Here is a 21666-nt window from a genome sequence, read left to right on the forward strand (position 1 = left end):
TCCACCATAGACGATTGTCCTTCAAATCACGAGGGTAGACACCCCTACTGACCAAATCCGCAGGATTATCCTTCGAGTCCACGTGGCGCCACTGAGAAGTATCTGTAACCTGAATTATCTTAGAGACTCTGTTAGCTACAAAGGTATTCCAGCAACAGGGTTGTTTTGCGAGCCATGAAAGGACTATTGCGGAATCAGTCCAGCAAAATATCGGAGAATTCTGAATGTCAAATTGTGTAAGAACATTGTCTATAAGGTCTGTTAACAGCACAGCGCCACATAGCTCCAATCTTGGAATTGAAAGAGTTTTTATTGGGGCTACTTTTGATTTAGATGTGATTAGGAATGTGGAAATATCGTTTGGATACACAACACGTATATAGACGACGGCGCCATACGCTTTTTCCGAGGCGTCAGAAAACCCATGGAATTGTATTTCTGCATCGGGAGCGAATTTTATCCATCTTGGAATTCTGATCTGATTTATCGTAGGATAATGCTCCTGAAACGTTTTCCATAAAAGCAGAGAATCATTAGAAATCATAGAATCCCATTCAGTCCGTTCCATCCATATACGTTGCATAATGATCTTTGCTAGTATAATAATGGGAGCTAACCAGCCTGCCGGGTCAAATAGTTTGGATATATAGGAGAGTACAACTCGCTTGGTATACAGAGAATCTTCAGGAAATTTTGCGACTTGGAAGTAGAATTCATCCGACAGAGCATTCCACCGGACACCGAGTGTCTTTGCGGAGCTACGGTCATCGAAATCAAGAAAGTCAGAATACAGTAAATCTTCAGGGGAAATATCCTTCAATATCTGCTTGGAGTTTGAAGTCCATTTCCTCATGACAAAACCAGCTGATTCTAAAGCTTGAACTAACTCGATTCTAGCTTGAATAGCAGAATTGATGCTGTGTGCGTCAACTAGGGCATCGTCCACGTACATGGATGTTTCTAAAATCTTGGAAGCGAGAGGAAATTGAAACTTGATGTGCTTGGCTAATTGAAGCATTGTCCGAATAGCGAGGTAAGGGGCACAGTTTACCCCAAAGGTTACGGTTTGAAGCTCAAAATCCTGAATTGGGTCTTCTGGACTTTTGCGATATAGTATTCGCTGGAAATGGGAATGACGCGGATTAACTCGGATTTGGCGGTACATTTTTTGAATGTCGCCATTAAAAACGTACCGATAGAATCGCCAGTTTAGAATCAGAAGCGTTAAATCCTTCTGCAAGACTGGACCAGCATAAAGCATATCATTTAGACTTAAACCGTTAGAGGAGGGGGATGAAGCATTAAACACCACACGGACCTTAGTCGTTGTGCTCTCAGGCTTTATTACCGCATGATGCGGTAGGTAATAGCACGGTGTTTTATGGGAATAGTTGGAAGTTTGAATTGGAACCATATGTTTTAACGTCAAATACTCTTGGATATTGTCATCATATTCTTTTTTAAATTGTGGATTGCGAAGAAGACGATTTTCATTACGGAGGAATTGCGCCATTGCACTACTTCTGGACTGTCCTATGTTGATAATCTCTGGAAAGTCTTCCTTAAACGGAAGGGATACAACGTATCTTCCTTCTTCATCTCTAATGGTAGACCTTTTATATAATTCTTCACAGAATTTATCTGATTGGGATATAATTTGTTTCTGAGGAATATTCTCCACCTCCCAAAACCGTGAAATCTCCTTGTCGAGAGAGATTTCGCAAAAGTAAGAAACTAACGTGGATTGTGATCTGGGGATAGTGACTGGAACTGGGCCAGTCAATATCCATCCAAATACTGTCTCTTGAGCCATAATTGATCCACATATCTGATTTTGGCAACCAGAAAGCATAATGAAAGGGAGAACGTCTGCCCCCAAAAGTATATCAATTTTGCAACTCTCATAAAAACGCGGATCAGCGAATTCGAGTTGCGGAAGAGCAGAGATTATATGGGAATCGATTGTTTTGGATGGAAGATTGTTGGAAAGATGAGGGACAATTAAAGCGGAAACGTTTAGTTCGAAGTTCTCGTCAGAATGTGATGCCAAAGTAAACTGACATTCTCTGTGAACATCAGCTGAAACAGTGTTGTTAAGGCCACATATCTTGGCGGCGGTACGTTTTGTGGGGAGTTTCAATAAGTTCACCAGTTTATCTGAAATGAATGTTCCCTCAGATCCAGAATCTATTAAAGCTTTTGCTTTGTAAGCAACATCCAAATGTATAATTTTAACAAGAGCGGTTCCCAACAAAACACTTTTGGAATTTGTCGCAAAACAGCTTTGTACCATACCATCAGTAGGTGTAGTGGACTGTAAGATATTGTATGTTTTTGGAGTGAATGAAACTGGCATGGAAGTTGCATTGTGATTTTGAGAACAGTTGGCAGATGGGTTCGAAGAAGCAGATGCTTTCGTTACATCACCATCTTTATGCAAGAGAGTGTTATGTCGTTTATGACATTTAAAACAGGAATTCTTGCTTTTGCAGCTTCGCAGAATATGACCACTGGAGAAACAGTTCAAACATAAATTACTATTTTTTATTTCCGCTAATCGCTGTTCGTAATTCATGTTAAGGAATTTAGGACATTTCCTAATAACGTGGACTTCCTTTGGGCAAAATTTACATTTTGTCTGACTAACATTCATTTGAAAAGTATTGATTTTGGACGTAGAATTGGATTTAGACTTTGTTGTGTAAGGCTTACGATCGTTAGTGTTCTTAATTTCGGATACAGACTCCAATGTCCTGTATCTGTTTGTTAAAAATGAATCCAATTCCGACCATTCGGGAATGTTAGTTTTGTCGCTAAGTGTCTGTTCCCAGAGAGTGAGGGTGGAATCGGGAAGACAGTTCGAGCATAAATAGACGAATAATGGATTCCAACTTGCAACATCAATCTTATACATCTTAAGAGTAGAAATGCAGGAGTTAATATCTCGCTGAAGTTTTTTAATTGCATTTGCAGATTCTGTCGAAATTGGTGTCAACGTAAATAACGTTTTCAGTTGACCGTTGACCAAAACTCGTCTATTTTCGTATCGAGCACACAAGTTGGACCATGCGCTATTGAAACCTTCGTTGGTAAGGGGACTCTTGGATACAATATCATTAGCTTCGCCTTTCGTCTTTTGAGACAGATGAAAAAGTCTCTCAACTGGACTTAATTTTGGATTTTTGATGCACACTGCAGTAAAAATGTCCCGGAATGTAGGCCAGGACTTGTAGTCGCCATGAAACTGATTGAGTTCAATTGGCGGAAGATTCACATTATTAGAGGAATTTATTTTAACATGTGGGGATGGACTAGGACAGGCAATAGATGCCGGAAGCAGAGTATCACGGGCAGTGTTAAGTTTGGAGATGCATCTGCAGTATGTGGAGTATGAGGTTTTGTACTTTTCCTTGACTGTTTCTACTTCATCGGCCTCGTCCTCATTCGGATCTTCTCCATCCTCTTCTTCCTTGTTGCAGAGATCAATTAAGCACTGTTCGTAGACTTCTTTAAGTCGTTGCCATGTGGACCTGACTTCCTCCGTATGGGTTTCTATGAGGCAGCGTGTAGTTAGAGAAAAGTCATTACTATTTAGCGAAGCCTCAAACTCCACTAAACTATCACACAGACGAATAAATTTGTCTAATGACATCGGGACTCAATTCAATAATGACCAGTTAGGAGGAAATAATGTTATAAAAATGAACTAGTATACTTGAACAAGTATGGACGTAGAAAATTTGGATTACAAATTTGGTCCTAGATGTGATTTCGTAACTTCAATCAGAATTTTCCAGTCATCTTATATATATATATATAAATATGTGATTTTGAAATAGCTGTTTCGCAATCACTAATTGTAAGACACAGATCGCAATTTGATGTACAGGCAAATAAATTCACCTATAAGAATAATCCAATTACAGAAGTATATATATATGTATATTTTCAATTCAAAGAGAATATTATTTTCTCACACTTTTCCTGTTTTCGACCACTGTGCCAATGTATCTTTTGTGATTGTATCTTAATGGAGGTGCATGTACAGACAGTTCAATAAAGTGTTCGAGATACAAAACAAGAAATGGAAACAAAATATATGTATTTTGCAACAATAAACATTGGTCTCTGTAGGAAAATGGAACAGCTGGAAATGAAACGTAAACAATTCTGTTATTCTTCTTTGCCTCTGTTGTCTGATTAGAGCTGAGAGAATGAGAGAAGATGAAAACAGAGGAACTGATACGAGTATAACAGTTTCACTCTCAACGCAAACATCGGGAGCACAGTTGTATCACTCAAGTACTAATGATTATATGTAGCTCTCTGGAGACATGCGCAGTGCAATTCTTAGAAGTGAGCGCGTCAACGGCACCGAAATAAACTCAATGTGTTGATGGGCTGTAGTTTGTATAGATTGGAATAAGAGCGTGATAGTAAATGAAACGTAGAGAACTGATATGTACACGTGTTTAACCAATAACAGACAAATGAGTTGCTGAGCATGGATTGTGGATTGAGTGATATTGCTCGATCATTAAAGAGCATATAAGTGATTGTTTCTCTGTGACTGATTGCTTCTCTGTGACTGCAATAAATGTTGCTAGCAGAGCAGTGACTGCTATTGAACTTCGCCTGACAAAATATTAATAAAAAACACGTTGATTTTTAGCAAATTACCGTAGGCACCAACTACATGCTACGCACGTACTCTTCTTTATGCACAGATTCTATTCAAAATTCTCGATAGTTTCCCCTTATAAGACACTTTGTAGACAATCTTAGCATGAACTTACTGCGCTAATTTTTCGATGGGTTGATGTCGATCCTTTGTGTTTACCGGCAACTCTAGGTTGGAACTTGGATATTCTCGTTCTTGTTGGGCCTTCTGATTATTTCCCAGTTTACCGGCAACTGTAGGTTTTTTTTTAATATTTCATTGATTTTTTGCTGTAGAAATTTGCACAGACCCGTATGCGCTGTATCACACGTGGTTGAAACTGTTCGGTCTCACTCAGTCAACTGAAACAAGTAAATGACTTTAAATGAGAACAAACCAATGGAGATGTTAGTGGATTTGAAATCTCTCGTAACTGTCTATCCGTCTCGACATGGACCAAAATGTTTCGGTATGAAGTGGTTGTTTGAGATTGTGGAACTTGTACCGATGGATTGTGCAATAAAAAAAAAGACAATTACTGAGAGCCGAAAGAATCAACGAAACATAATTTGTGGTAAATGTTGGTTTTGTAACTTGGAGACCACGTTTGACATACAAACCACAATGAAGAAAAGAAACGAATAAATCTCTAATTTGATTTGAATATGAACAACCTTTATTTCTTGAGATGTAGTTCTGGTTTCTTTGAATGTTGGAAAAAGAAGAAACTTATTCTAAAAAAGGAAATAGATTTTTCAATATGGCTTAGCAGAGCAAATGGTAGAAGAAGAATATTCAACGAATGTATCTTGGTTACTTTGCTATAAAAAAAAAGAAATTAGAGATTTTCATATGATGAATATTTGTAGCGGGGAAAAGATAGGGGTTTACGTTTTGACGTAAACACGCATTGTTGTAATGTTTCGCTTTCGGTAAAATGAGGATCCAAAATAGTTCAAAGGCGGTATGATACTTGAATTATGTCTATGTTAAAATTCCATTGGTTCATATATTTCTTCGAAGACCTATGCATGGTCATTGAACATTTTCGGCAAGTCGGTATTTTATCTTTTGATAGTCTGGTATGCTGATTTTCAGCGATTTGACTAGAACCAAAAATATATTACGATATGTAAGTGGGATAACCAATTCGATTCATAAATTGTTGGCAATATAACCATTTTATGGGGATGTATCGGAAGGAGGGGAGCCTTATAAGTACTCCTTTCGATAGTTATCAAGACCGACGGGTATTTCTAAATCATCTCCAAATTGTCTGAAACTTAATTAACCTATTGGAAAATTACGTGTATAATTCTATTATTTCTTTTCAGATATTTCCCACATTGGCGATGATTGCCAGGTGACACCAGTTATCCATGTTCTGCAATATCCAGGATGTGTACCTAAACCGATACCCTCATTCGCATGTGTTGGACGATGTGCCAGTTATATACAGGTAATATTCGTTATTCTTATATGTCAGTAAAATGTCATATAAGGTAGGACTCATAAGAAAAATGAATCGTGATATACGGAAAATATGCTAAAAAGTGGACCAATACCTAAATTTTAACAATAAGATTTTTTAAATCACCAATACTATATTTGAAATATGGAATCCTTTATTTGATTTTAAGGATATCGTATTTAATGGTTTTTTTAATATCATACCTAATATCTCTTTTATTAGCTATTTCCATTTTGTAACTCCATTTTATTATAAATCATTCTCTGTTATAGGTTTCTGGTAGTAAAATCTGGCAAATGGAACGTTCCTGTATGTGCTGTCAGGAATCCGGTGAACGAGAAGCTGCCGTTTCCCTGTTCTGTCCCAAGGTGAAACATGGCGAACGGAAGTTTAAGAAAGTACTTACAAAAGCTCCACTGGAATGTATGTGTCGCCCCTGTACATCGATTGAAGAATCGGGAATTGTGCCACAAGAAATTGCCGGCTATTCAGATGAAGGACCATTGAATAATCATTTTAGAAGAATAGCATTGCAGTAAAATGTTTAAACATATTTGTTAACTATAATTTATCAAAACAAAACATCACAGACACACACACGCACAAATTATAATTATAGCAACGTATTTTTATATGTATTTATGCAAATAAGTAGAAATAAAGAAATAATAAATGGTATTAAATGAGAATTTCGATGCGTTTGTGGTATTAATGAGCGAAAAGATTGATTTTAAACTAAAAAAATAAATTCATAGCCGGGTGTTATGGAATTGCGCACAGGGTAGCACGAAATCAAAGAATGTGATTATGGTTGATGTCAATGATGAAGGTTTGTGTCTATGATTTATAAGGATGACTATTCGTAATTGCAATTAGTGAACACGTAAGAGATTGCAGGTACTTTAGTTTGTAGGATCACGAATTAAATAAATTTACTTCTTGTCAAAACAATTAGATTTTCTGCGAGAATTCCATTTTGCCTTGATATAGAAGACAAATCTTTTTCTTAAAAGTGTATGACTAATTTTCTAATAGAAAACAATAAGAAGTTTTTTTTTTTATAGAAGGACATTAAGGCATCTTACAGAAGGCCATTAATTCTTTTTATAGATGACCATCAGATTTTCTTTTAGAAGAACTTTCTCTAAACAGCTTCTTACAGAAATCCAATACATTTTATTATTAAAGACCATTAGCTCTTCTTATAGAGATCACAAGATCTTCATATAAGATGTCATTATGTCTTCCTCTAGAAGACTTATAGCTCTTATAGAAGACTATCATGTATTCTTATGGATGACCAGAGCAGAAGACCATCAGGTACTATTATAAATAACCATTGGGCCTTCTTTTAGAAGTCTATTGGGAATAAATAACGTTTACCTCGACGAGGTTTTCAATTAGTGGTTGACCATTCATTTCAACCAAATTATTAAATAATTTGGAAAATGTGGCTAGGGAGAATATTTACAGAGCAAAGGACGTTTGCCCCTCCGAAATTTAATATATCAATTAGAAAAATATCATGGAAAAACTGTATAAAATATTAAAAAGCGAGAGAAATTCAGCGAACATATCGGATATTGTGACTTTGTTTTGTATACAAAATTATATTGATGTTATCAAAGTCTCATTGACTCATGTTCAATGACAAAAATAATAAGAAAAATATAAAGGTACTTACCGAACTTTGTAATCCCATTTCCATATAATTATTGATATTCTTTGATGACAATAGTTGCTAAATACAATGCTCTTGATCTAGATTCAATACTTGTTCTTTCGGAGTAGAATGTCAGAGGATTTATCTAGAACAATAAATTATTTTTATTAGCCACCGACCATTCGGAATCTGAGAAAATATAAAGATACTTACTTAACATGTCATTTAATCAGAACCTTAACGGGCTACATAATAATTCAAATACAGGCCTTCACTAGACTCAAGTCGTATTTTGACATACAAATGGCAATGCAATGCAATCCATGCTCATTGATCATAACAGTTTTTACACCCAAATAAGTTGTTTAACGATTTTGTTCTTGGTCCAATACAAGATCAGGATCTGTCGGAGAATTTATCTGAAAATATATAATAGTTTATGTTTCTATGTAAATATAACATTTTCCCATTGTATTCTGCGATCTGTCTATTCGATAGCGATTTTGCCATAAAAAAACAAAATTACAAAAAAAAAAAACTATATGTAACTGTTGTTGCCGAAGTTCAAACGTAATTAAAAAATAAATTTTAAATAAGTAATACTGTAGCGTATCGGGTTTTTGGAGATCTATTCTCTCAAGCTTGTACAATCAAATGTAGTTCGGAAAACGGTCTCAGAATAGGAATTTTACATGATCTCTTATGCAAAATTTGTCATGACATAAATAAGGTCAAATTACCTTTACGACGTCCGAAGATAGAGAATATCGGCATAGGGAATATAGGCATCCGTTCTAGTGTCTTCCCTTATCAACAATTTGTGACAAATATTTTATATGGAAATTGTGAATACTGTATAATTTGTTGTACTATAATTCCGAATTCCACTTATATTCTTACATCTAATATGAAGTTTATTACCATTTAGTACCCTTCATACACATAAGCACTAATTTCAAAAATCTCTTTCTTTTCTTCCATTATACAGATTCAAAATTGATCAGAATTCCAATTGTATATATTTTAGCAAATACCTACAGGTTTTACATTTAGGTCCATTCAGCACATATTTCTAATTTCACCAGTACTAATTAATACCAAATTTCAGTTTCCCAGTTCTCTCCGTTACTCAAATTCTATTCGTACACATAAATTCCAATTTCCAAACCTATCTGCATAGCTCAGTCTTACACTTCAACAGTAATCTAAATTCCAAATCTCAGGATTTCATCCAAATCCAAATTATACAAAATGTATTATCAATTACTACTTTCCATACACATAATTAAGAATTTCTACATCAATCCTACACTCTAACAGTAATATTAATTCCAACAAAGTCCAAGTTGTATCAAATTTAGTACTTTTTCGTATTCATATTTACGAAATCATAAAAATACCTCAATCTTGCATTCAAATGGTAATCGAAAGTCCAAATTTAAGAATTTCACCTCTATATGTTCATCGAAATAAAATTTGTACCAGATTTGGTACACATTGTATTTTTCGTACCCATATTCCAAAACTATCAAGTTCGACCATAAGGAAGGAGTATCGAACCGCTTCTACTGGTAACTTTGCAAAACTTAATATGTTTACCAAAACTATATCATGCACGAAGGAGAGGCCTATCGGTCCACTCATTCTGGTACCACTCCAACAAAGAGTAAATATTTTAAAAGTAAAGAGTAAATATTTTAAAAGTAAAGAGTAAATATTATAGCGAGCGGAGAATACGATTTGATCCAAATATTGTACAAAAGGTTGTTTTGTATATCTTATTCCTAAGGTGGGATATATGGGCCCACTTCTTCTGGTATCACCCTAAGAGAAGAACAAAAGTTAATTGAGAATTCGAATTGACCTCCTCATCAAGTGAAGCGTCCCGGGCATCATAACGTTCCTGCCCACATAAATATTTTCTCACAAATTACTTTTAAATATTGACAGATGGCAATTTCTGTGGCATCGTAACATCATACCACGAGAGGAAACATTTTGGAAATAAATTATACTTCTTTAGAAATGGACATAGTTCGGTAATAGTTCATTAAAAATGTGGCCACGACAAACAAGACATATTTTTAATTTCCTTCCGATTCTATTTATAAGGAGAATCACCAGTAGATGGTGTTCAATGTGTTCAAACTTAAAAATTGAAAGGTTCTTACCAATCTTTGGAAAAGCATTTCCTTGAAAGCGTTTTAAATAGGACTTCAGCGCCTGATTCCCGGATTCCCATATCAATGTGAACATTGGAGAGTAAAAATGAAACATTTGAGTTATGTACGTACCTCGGGAAGTATAGACTATAGTATAGTATAGACAGGTGTATTCATTCATTTCAAATAGCTTCCAGTTCTACGACTCAAATTCTATTCGGCCAAGGCTTGAGGGTTTCTTTTTCTATGTTACGAATACCTTGTTTTCAATTAAAAGTATCAATAATACAATTTCGATATTGAATTTCCGCATTAATTTCAATTTAATCCACAAAAAAGAAACTAATTTTAAAATTCCAATTCAATTCCTTCAATTTTAAAAACGAATAAAAACGAAAATATAAGAAAACGTTTGCTAAACGAAAGGACAAAATAAAAATAAATATGAAAAGGGAACTAAACAATAATTTCGATAAAAATATCGATTAGTACCAAAATCGACTTACTTAACCCTACTCACAATTGTTGTTGTTTTCTTCATCAGACAAATATTTTGCGAAAACAAAATAAACTTTTGTTGTCATTTGTTTATAAACCACGAAAGAGAGTGGACGTACGGACGGTATAACGACGCGAGTGAAAATTAGCTACAACAACAACTACTTAAATAAACAAAACAAAAAGTAAATGAAATTAAATTACTTGCAAAACAAATTGTTTTATAGAGTTGTTATGAATTAAAACAACAACAATAAGAAATGTAAAACGAAATATCCAAGTGAAAGAGAAGAATAGAATTGTAAACAAACAAAGCGAAACAAGAAAAAAATCGAAACGCTCGTTCAGTCAGTGAAAAAAGTGGTAATTCGGTCGGTCTGCCTTATAATTTTGCATTGCCTTGTTTGAGTGTGTGTGTTGTTGGTAGTTTGATTACATTTATTGTTCGTTCGGTCGGTTCGTCGTCGCATGAGAGGGGTTGCAGCGCCGTCGTTAAAGTATTGTGGGGGGAGTTTTTTTGTTGTTGTTTGTTTCTGTGGTGGAGTTCGAGTTCATGTGAATGTGACATTTATAATATAAATCAAGAAAATAGAATTCAGATTTTGTTTCGTTCGGTTTTGCTGGCTGTTTTGGTGATTTCGTCGTGCTTCAGTTTGCTTTGGTTTGTTTATTCACTGTGTCTAATCAAGGCTTTGCTGTTTGTTTGGATGCCGCCGCTGTCGCCGTTGCTGCAGCAGCAGATGTTGTTTAGCGGTCGCTGCTTCCATTACTAGTGGTTGTTGTTGTGTGGTGCTGCTGCACTACGATTTTAAAGGTGGAAAACAGACAGACTGGCAGTCCGGCAGATAGAGGTGGCTAGTGGCTGATGTCTTGCCTTTAATTGATGCTGTGTGACGTTATGTTGTTGGAACCACGGATTTAAGACCTGACAACAGATGCCGTCATGATTGGACGCACCTTAGTGTTGCTATTGTGATTATTGTGTAGATTAAAGGCTTCAGTGAAAATTTGGTGTGCTACTCCAGCCAGCAAATCTATAGGTGGTGGTGGCTTGCAATCATCCGGCAAGTTTTGGGCAAAAAGGCCATAATTTGTGGGCGATAGCAAATGTAAATGGCGGAGCCGTGGTAACTAAAGCCTGGGAAAATCCAAAGAAAAAAATCAATCGAGTTCATAGGAAAATTCAATTCTTGTATATAAACAACAACCCCTCACCTCTGTCTCTCTTCTCAGCAGCTACCATAGAAATATGTGCCAATATCTACATTGCCTGCCAGCTCAAAAAACGAAATGCCCAACAACGCCATCAGGACAAGTTCTTCTTAGCAGCCATGCTACAACAGCAGCAGCAGCTGTTTCAACTGCCACACATTATTGTCGTCATAAACACAAACCAGAAAAACAAGAATTACAACAACAACGACAGAAACCTAGTATACGTTCCACCAAAAGCAGCACCCACCGCCAATATCAAAAACAGCAAAAACAAAAACAATCCAATTTCCTACAACAATTACAACGCACATTAGCCAAAATGTTTGTTGTTAGTGGCCGCCCTAGTGGTTCCTCCAGTCGCAGCAGCACCACTTATCTGTCACTATTATTGCTCATCTTTAGTTTTTGGGCCGTTGTGATTGATGGCAGCAATGGCCATACCATACATCCGGCCGAGTCACACAACTGTCAACATCATCATCCCAAGGCTCATGAGGTAAGTTGCTAGCAAGCCATGTTTATTTGTTGTTGTTATTTTTCAATTTTCCTTATTTTCCTTCACTTCACTTTCGTTTGTTGGCCCGGCAACCAGAGTTTGTGTCATGCATGACTGCATTTTGTTGTTGTTGTTGGGTCGGTCGTTTGGCAAATAAGAATCCTTGATAGAAAAAAAGAGAAACCCGTTTGAAGGATAATGATTTTGTTTATTTGAAAGATGATGCAACTAAAGATGGGATCAATGATGTAATCTTCTCCAGCTATTTTTAGAATTGGCCAATTATTTTTGCAAGGTTTTGCAAAAATGAATTTTAAACTAGAAATGGTTTTAGTTGTGTAGGGTGCTGGAAAGTTGAAGAAGAATCATTAAATGAAAATAATTGCAAAAAATTATTTTGTTTGCAAATTTTCTACGAAATCCAATCAGATCATGAATACTTTGTCGAAACAATCCCCTTATGAAAGGGCATTTGTTTTTTAAAAATCTGGGTATAGCAATATGACAACAAGACGATGCTGTTTAGACCAAGGCTATGTAGTCCCTCTCCATTGTTTCTAAGAAATCTGGTGCATGGCTTTGCCAGTACTATCTAATAATGACACTTATTTCTTAGAACTCTAGGTCATAATAATAAGAATGCAAATTTTTTTGCAAGTCTCTGTCCATGTTAAATCAAGGTTGTGGAAGTAAAGTCTAGCAATAGGGTTCTAAGTTTGGGTGCACAAATATAACTCAACGCCGAATTTTTAGAAAATTGCAAGATAAAACTAGTTAATTTCATATAATGGTAACGCCGGTATGATTTTTTGCGAATTATTTATCTTCTAGAACACAAAATGCCAAATATAAAATTAAATTGTATATAATTAAAACCTAAACAAATGTAAGCATACGAGGGCAGTTCGGAAACTTCTTAGTCCATCAAGGAAAAATAATTTTAAATTATTCAAAATTATTTATATTTATTTATTTTCAATATTATTATTCTATTTTCAATATAATCTTCTGAAACAGCAATACACTTAGTCCAATGCTTTTCTAGCAATTCTATCCCTTGATTCAAATAGTTTCCCTCAAGGTCTTCAAAATATCTATCAAAATAGTGGTTACAACTGAAATTACATGATCATTAGAGGTAAAACGCTTGCCAGCAAGGATTTTTTTTTAGATTTGGGAACAATTAAAAGTCAGAAGGAGTTGTCAGATCGAAACAAAATTGAACATGTGTTCATAACAGAAATGGAAGTTTCCAAAAAACTTATTTTTTTCTGTTTATACTGCGCTTTTGTGCTTGGCTAAGAAGTTTCCGAACTGCCTCGTATATATTATATACGAAGCAGATCGTATATAGGACAAAAAATTCATCAATATAGGACAAAAAAATTCACCAATTTTTTTTCTTCATAGAAATTTTCCTGTAATTTTTTCAACTCGGAATAAGATCGGTTTTGAACATAAATTGAATTTTTATATTTTTAAGAATTTTGACGTTTAGGCTGGTTTTTGAGGTTTCATCTATTTTGAGACTTATAGTAAAATTTCATGGCGAACAATTGTATAATATTCTGATCTGCTATAACCCAGTTTTAAACGAGTTTTCAATCATTTCTGGAAAGGGAAGCAAAAACATCCCTTCAGAGAGTCGACTAAGATTCCCTAAAATGCAATGATTTCGAAAAATCTTGATTCGAATTTTTATACCGTACACAACTATGTTGTCAAACTGTCGACTAGCTGAGTCGATCTAGACATGTGTGTCTGTCCGTCTGCCCATTATATTTTGTAAACGCGATAAATGCCACAGTTATTGACCAATTTTCACAAAATTGTTCATGTAGGATGGATTCTGACCAATGAAGACCCCTAATGTTTTTGGTAAAGATCGCTTAATATATAGGGAATGAAATGGACCAAATACTTAATTTTAGTCGTTTTTTTTTCTGGTCGCTCCAGAGACCGCAATTATGGCCCGAACATGGCGAAATTGTATATGGAGAAAGAGAATATGAATACCAGTTCTGATAAAGATCGGTCAATATTTAGTGAGTCAAATGAAGCTTGACTTTTGTGTGAAAAATAAAAAAATATGTATTCTATGGCGTATATATTTACCCTTGAAGGACATGAAAATGAGGAGTGTTTGACAATTAAATTGATACCTTTAATCGCTTTCAAAAATTCCAAGAGGTTCTAGTTATGGTCAAGGACAACGCCTATAATTTTCGGTTATGATCACATACAAAATTTGGGATGAATTTTTTGTGTTTTTTCGAGTAGATCTAAAGGCCACAATTATAAGCCGAACATCACAACACAATCCACAGTGAAGGGAATCTTGACAAGTAATTAGAAGGGCTGTACTGAATATTGGGAATATTCGGAAAATATGTCATTGAAAGGAAGGGGCGCTGATGATCTCAAACGTCCAAAAAGGTGCAAATATTACGAAATATTCCGTTCCGTGGTAGTTGTGTAGGGTTTCGTATGGTCGGCCCTGACTATACTACTCCGCTCACTGCTTTTTAAATGTCTTGAAAATGGGAAATATTGTCACGCGTTGTTAGTTTACCTCCGGATGTAAACAGAAACATTTGTCTTTTACTTTTAGCCCCTGTATCATATTTTTTTAAAAAAATTTTATAGAGTCACTTTCGACAGCTAAATATTTAAACACGTCCGTGGCAGCCACAGATATATGGGTTAAATAAAAAACAATGTGTCATCTATTCAATCACGTTGCACCCAAAGATAAAATGATGCATTTTTATTAATCGGTAGGTCGGTCATTAAGTTCAACTATGCGTATTAAGTTTGCCTTATGGTTAACAACAGTCGAGTTTCTCTTGACCATTAAGTTTGATATTAAAACCTATCGGTCCAGCCCTGCTGATCTTAATCGAAATATTTATAAAAATCATAGTTCGGAACTTTAAGCATGTATCCAATTAACAGGAATGCCGCAATGAGACCGCTGTCACCTTTACAAACCACATAGCTGAATTATTTTTCATAATTTTTAACATTTTATTCCTAACAAAATTTTGCAAATTTAAATGAATTCATATTTGGCAAATTTATGTTGAAATAACCAAGAAGTATAACCGCAATATTTTTTCTTTTGAAATACATTTACAAAAAATTTAACAGATGGAATTATTTGGATTTTATGATCATTGTTTCTTCAGTTTCTTCAGTTTTTTTTTTCTCATTCATGAATGAGGCATGGAAAATCTCTCATGCGTGCCAGATACTTAAAGAACTGTCTAAAACTCGGGCTGACTGGCATTGAATATTTATTCGGTAGCTTTTGTTGTTGCGAGTCCGACATGAAAGGTCGTTCGTTACTCTAGTATATTTTTTCCTTTAGGTTGCCAAGTGCATTTCGATGGAGTTAGATAGACAACAATAGCAATAAAAATGAGAAAACAATTGTTGTTGTTGTACTTGTCTAAATGGATGTTTACACATTTGGACATAATGAAATATTGAACCAGTTTTAATGTCCACACAGGTAAAGGCAGCGGGGCTCCGACCATTTTGGTATTTTGTGCTTCTTCTTCGATGTCTACAAAAAATAAACAATCGAACAAACAAACGAACGTGAAAAAGCTTTATATCTTCATAATGAAATGCTTCGTTTACGGCATTATGATTGTGGTCAAGTGCATGGCTGCTCTACTCTACTCTCGATGCATTGTTAGGCATTTTTTATTGCACTTTGGTGCTGCTGCGTTTGGTAGGTAACCCACAGAATAGGAGTAGGTTAATATTGCATAAAAATTTCTTTGATGGTTTGTTTGTTATGCTTCTTTTTGTTTTTCACCTTTTGTTGTTTCAAATTACTTGGGGAAAATATTCAAAAATTTTGCATACATTTAGCAAAAAAAGGCTTCCGTTTTTATTTTGTTAGTTGCTTCTGCACTTCCATTGAACGTTGTTAGTTAATTTGTATTCATTGCACACAATTTACTTTGTTTTCATTCAATTTATTAGTTTGAAATACAAATTGCTAATTTATGTCTATAACGTCAGCAGCACCACCACCACCTACATTCGATATGGGGAAGCCCATATGTTTTTTTTTATTTTATCTGTTTTTATTGTATAAGATACATGCAAATGCGTTCAGAATTATATTAACTTATTCCATAAAGTCTTATTAATTCAAATAACGTGTGAATCCAGTTAGAAATAATCAAGTTATTCTATAACGTGTATTTATTTGTAGTTTATTGAAAATCAATTCATTTGCATTTCCAATAATGTCAATTGAAATATGATAATTATTTTTTTTTTCGAATTAGACAATGGACGAGACGAATACAATGCCATTAAGTTCGGTGGAAGATTTCATTTTTTACTTTCGATTTTAGGCAATTGAAGAATATTGACGTTATAAGAAACCGTGCATATAACGGGGCAACGAAGTTGAATGCATGGTTTTTGATGGACTCAGAAGTACGGAAATAGGACCATTATGCATTTTTAATGTATATAAGTCTTGAAATCAGGCGATAATCATAATACACCTAAGTCTGTTTTTACACGGTAGATTGGTTCCAGAAGAAGCCGTGTAAAAAAAGACATTGATCTTATACATAAAGGGAATTCTCCTAAATTAGTGCTATTCACATTTGCTTTGACCAGTAAAAATTGTTTGTAAGCGCTAAAGGGGAATTCACTTAAATCTGTAAGCTAGTGTTCGCAAACTATCGATACTATCGATGGTTTTAGACTTTTTTTCTTTCATAAATACTTTTTTGTGATTTGAACATACTTCGCAAAAATTAAATTTGACAAAAAAATTTAAGTACATGAAAATTCATATCGTGCTAAATGGAATAAAATCGTGTAAAAAATTAAAAATATTCAATTTTCAAACCGTGTTATATCAAAACCGTGTACAAAACGACCGTGTAAAAACAGACTTAGATGTACAGTCAGAAGATCTTCTTATAAGAGATCAGAAGGTCTTATCTGTTTATAAAAAGCCTTGTGATCTTATAGAATATCTCCTAGAAAGTCTTTATATAAAAAACCATATTTTTATAAAAGGCGAAAAGGTTTTCTTATAGAAGGTCAGACGGATTTCTTACAGAAGCCAAAAGGTATTCTTATAGATACCAGAAGGGTTTTATATAAAAATGGCTGAAATTCTTCCAATAAAGAGCCACAGAGTGTTCTTATAGAAGATAAGAAGGTCTATTAACAGTAGGTCAGAATTCTTCTCATACAAAGCCAGAAGGTAATATTATAGGGCTTCAGAATATTTTCCAAAGACATTTCCATATAGAAAATAAAAAGGGTCAGAGAGTGTTATAAAAGAAGGCCATGAAATCTTTATATAGAGGACCAGAAAATCTATTTTGTAGATAATAGAAAATCTGCAGGTTTTCTTTATAGAAACCTTAAACATTGTCTTAATTGTTATTTTAGAAGAGCAGAAGGCAGTTTTAATAAAAAAACCACAAGGTCGGAAATTCTTCCGATAGAAAGCCAGCATGTGCCTTCACATCTTCCTCTCTTCTTATAGAAGATCAGAATGTTTTAATGAGGAAGAGTAGAATGTCAGAAATGGTCTTCTTACAAAATGCCAGAAGGATTCTTATAGTCGCGCCGGGACTCTTCCTATAAAGAGCTTATTATAGATGAGCAGAAGGCATTTTTACAGAAGGTTAGAATTTTGCGGATGGTCTTCATATAGAAGATCAAATGAAAGAAATCTGCAGGTCTTCTCATAGAAGTCCTTCCCAAAGTCAAGATCTTAATAGAATCCTGGAAGATCACCTTATAAAAGGCCTTAAGATTTTCTTGATATTTTCATCGAAGTTGTGGCCTTCCCCTTCTGCGTGAACCATCACTTGGCTCGCTTTTATATGTCTTTTGTGCTGGGGCATCCTCATCCATTCTAACAACATGACCTAGCCACCGTAGTCACTGCAGCTCGGTACGTCTGACTATGTCGATGTCTGAGAAAAGATGATACAGCTCATAGTTCATTCGACGCCAATATTCACCCTCGGCACGGATCGGCTCGTAGCTCTTTCGGAGAATCTTTCTCTCAAACACTCCAAGAGCTGTCTCATATGCTTGCACAAGTACCCATGCTTCAGATCCAAGGTAAATAAAAATTTTGACTACCTCGAAATTGTAGTTTTCAAGTTCCACTATTGGTCCGAGTCTACTGGACGCCTTGCGCGTTGATCAGCTTGGTCTTCTCGCCGTTTACTGCCACACCCACTTTGGCAGACTCCTTCTCAATTTGTTCAAAGGTGGCTGTTACCACTATGTATGTATGACCCATTATGACGATGTCATCGGCGTAGGCGAGTAACATGTGTTGCCATTTCTGTTCACCTTTGCCTCTAGTATGACCTTTTCTAGCTGAATGTTAAAAAGGTCACACGACAAACTGTCTTCTTGTCTGAATCCTCGTTCGGTACTTAAGGGCTCCAAGAGATCCTTTCCGACTTTAACTGCTGACCTTATGCCATTTAAAGTTATCCTGCATAGCTGAATTAATTTTGCAGGAATGCCAAACGCAGACATGGCTTTAAACACCTCTGAACGAATAGGACTATCGTATGCGGCTTTATAGTCGACAAATAGGTGGTATATGTCGATGTGTTTTTCGTGGGTCTTTTCCAGGATTTGGCAGAGTGACAGAGTGAAAATCTGGTCAATGGTGGATTTGCCAGGTCTGAAGCCGCATTGGTCCAATGATGTCATTGACCATTGGCTTCAGTCGTTCACACAGCACGGTGTATAGCACTTTATATGCGATGGAAAGGGGACTTATAGTTGGCACATATCCTCTTGTTACATTTTTTGTGCACGGGACACAGGATGCTGAGGTTCCAATCATTTGGCATGTATTCCTCTAGCCAAATTGTACTAATCAGTTGGTACATGCTCCAAACCAGCATCTGACCACCAGTCTTGAATAGTTCGGCTGGTAACCCATCGGCACTTGCTGCTTTATTATTCCTCAGCCGATTGATTGCTATTCTGACCTCATCTTGGCTAGGTAGTACGCACTCTATACTGTCATATGTGGTTCTGGTTCTGGGGTATCTTCTTCACCTCCGCTATTTGATACCAGAATCTTCTTAAAATGCTCCTTCCAGATCCTCAACACGCAATCTATATCTGTCACCAGGTTTCCTTCTTCATCTCTACAGGAGGATGTCCCTGCACCATTGCCTTCGGTTTTTGCTGCAGTTTGTAGGAAGTGGGCAATTCGTTGACACTGTACTTCTATATTATTATCGGGACAATGAGTGATTTCGCCAGGTGGCCTTGTGTATATCGGGATGCTTTAATCTGGTGCTGCTATCATATTTTTTGCTGCCGCGATGTTAATCACTGCATCACTGGACGCTGCATTTTCCGACGATGGGGCTAAAAATGTTTTCTCTTCCGATTTTTGCATTAAATTTCCCTAGTAGAATTTTAATGTCATAGCCAGGGCAGCGGTCATATGCTGTTTCTAGGCCCTTCGTATATATGTCTTTGGTCTGTTCATCTTTGTCTTCCGTCGAAGCATAGGCACAAATAATACTGATGTAGAAGAACTTCGCTTCTATACGGATTGTAGCAATTCGCTCATGATGTTTTAATCAGAGTGTCTATTATTTGGCATTTCCATTTCACAGAGGACATTAAACCTTCTGGCAAAGGGTACCGTCCCATTTTAAGTATTTTAAAAGCCCAATCACACGTTTACTTGAAATCTAAATATTAAATAATATTGTAGTACAACAATTTAATTTTTATGTGAAACTAATCTTCAAACCTCATTGATAATCATCTTTTTTCGATCTGAACATACATAGAATCCACTTGGCATCCCACTTATGCTATGATGGTTCTTTGTTAAGGCTGTTCTTTGTCTTTGAATGTGACTCCAATTAAAAATAAAAATTTTGAAAATTCTTAAGAATATGGAGGGCATTACTTTTGAGTTCATTGCTATAATTCACTTCAGTTCTTTACCTTGTTTTTCTTCTTCTTAACAGATATTCAATCTCAAGTTTTCCATTGAAAACTAATAATCATCAAACTGTGAATACTTATGTTTCTTTTCATAATTGCATGGAAAAGTGCGGTTTCAAATACACCAACAGCAGACTGACAGACAGACATACCACCAGACTAGATCCCAGACGTCATACCCAAAAGTCAGCAGCAGCAGAAGTACAACACCACTGTATGGCTTCATATTTTTTGGATACAGAACACCGAACCGAATCCCACCACAATTTTTGTTGGGTGCATGGTATGGTTTATGGTTGGTGGTAGATCGGTGGGTCGGTTGGTTGGTTGTTCGCTCGCTCGCTGGTATAGCATTGTGGGGTTATGAATTGAAAATACGAATAATGAAATATTGAACACTTGAGCACTTTACATCTCAAAATGAGAGAAGAAACACTTGAAGAAACAGACTGTTTGGTTAGTTCGTTCGTTATGAACATAGAACTGGTTTTCAGTTTCTTTCTCCAATAGTTTTTGTTGGTGTTTTTATTTTTCTTCAATTGTTTGTTTTTTTTTATTTTGTATATCTCTTGTTTTTGTTGTTGTTGTGTGGTGACTTTTTGTTTCAAATAACCATTGTTGTTTGTAGCAGCAGCAGCAACCACAGCACACCTAATTGTAGTTACTTTGCAAAATATTTTTACCAAGAAAATCCTCCACCGACACACGATTTATGTTCCTCCCTTTCCTATTGGGAGTGTAAGTTCGTAGTTCATACATATGTATGGGTGTATGGATGGCTAGACAACTCCTTAACCTAACCCTCTTTAAAGTTTACATAGCTGGATGTCACCGAAACAACAGCAAACATTAAACAGGAGAAGAAGAAAACAAAGACATCTATTTTAAGTTTCATAGCTACCATCATCGAACAACAAACTGAAGAACTTGTTTAGCAACAGTTTGTAGTTTTATAAAAACAAAACTCTGCAATTAAATGTTTCTTCCATGGAAACCGTCTTTAAAACAATAACAGCAACTACTGCTAATTGGCGAGATTATAAAAAACATTTTTTACAATTTCCAAATATTTTAATTATTTAACAAAACGAAATCTTCCTTCCACACACACGCACACATGTCCTTTAAAAAGTTGTTAAGGATCTTCAATAATACGGATTCATACACATATTGTGTTCATGATGTGATGTTCCCATGTCAGAGGCTTTTGACATACATGTGTGTTGGATTGACACTGGCGGGCTTGTGGAACCACCACGGGTTACACTGATATCTCTAAAAAAAATGTTCTTTTTCAAATCCAGGCCTCTGGTAGTCTCTGAAAAAAATTTCACTTTTCAAGTCCACGCCTCTGGTAGTCTCTGAAAAAATATCCTTTTAAAATTCACGCCTCTGGTGACATACATGTGTGTTGGATTGACACTGAGGCTTGTGGAACCAACCTGGGATACACAGATATCACTGAAAAAATATTCTTTTACAGATTCACACCTCTGGTAGTCT

At 35.7% G+C, this 21666-nt stretch overlaps 2 protein-coding genes across 2 annotated transcripts in view; both read left to right on the top strand.

The window, feature by feature from the left end:
- Nucleotides 1-4138: 4138 nt before the first annotated feature.
- On the top strand, nt 4139-6670 carry LOC133334748 (bursicon). Its single transcript, XM_061543076.1, has 3 exons — nt 4139-4160; nt 5995-6119; nt 6404-6670. Exons 1-3 carry the CDS (start codon nt 4139-4141, stop codon nt 6668-6670), a joined length of 414 nt encoding a protein of 137 aa, XP_061399060.1.
- A 5033-nt stretch (nt 6671-11703) lies between these two features.
- LOC133334749 (leishmanolysin-like peptidase) overlaps nt 11704-21666 on the top strand; it is a 60554-nt gene continuing 50591 nt past the window's right edge. Inside the window, exon 1 of the mRNA XM_061543077.1 lies at nt 11704-12165. Coding sequence (XP_061399061.1) covers nt 11704-12165 — 462 coding nt within the window. The remainder of the gene's footprint in view (nt 12166-21666) is intronic.

This window comes from Musca vetustissima, unplaced genomic scaffold (genome assembly GCF_032173495.1).
Source record: "Musca vetustissima isolate MV318-11 ecotype Yass unplaced genomic scaffold, APGP_CSIRO_Mvet_v1 utg25722, whole genome shotgun sequence".
Lineage (NCBI taxonomy): Eukaryota > Metazoa > Arthropoda > Insecta > Diptera > Muscidae > Musca > Musca vetustissima.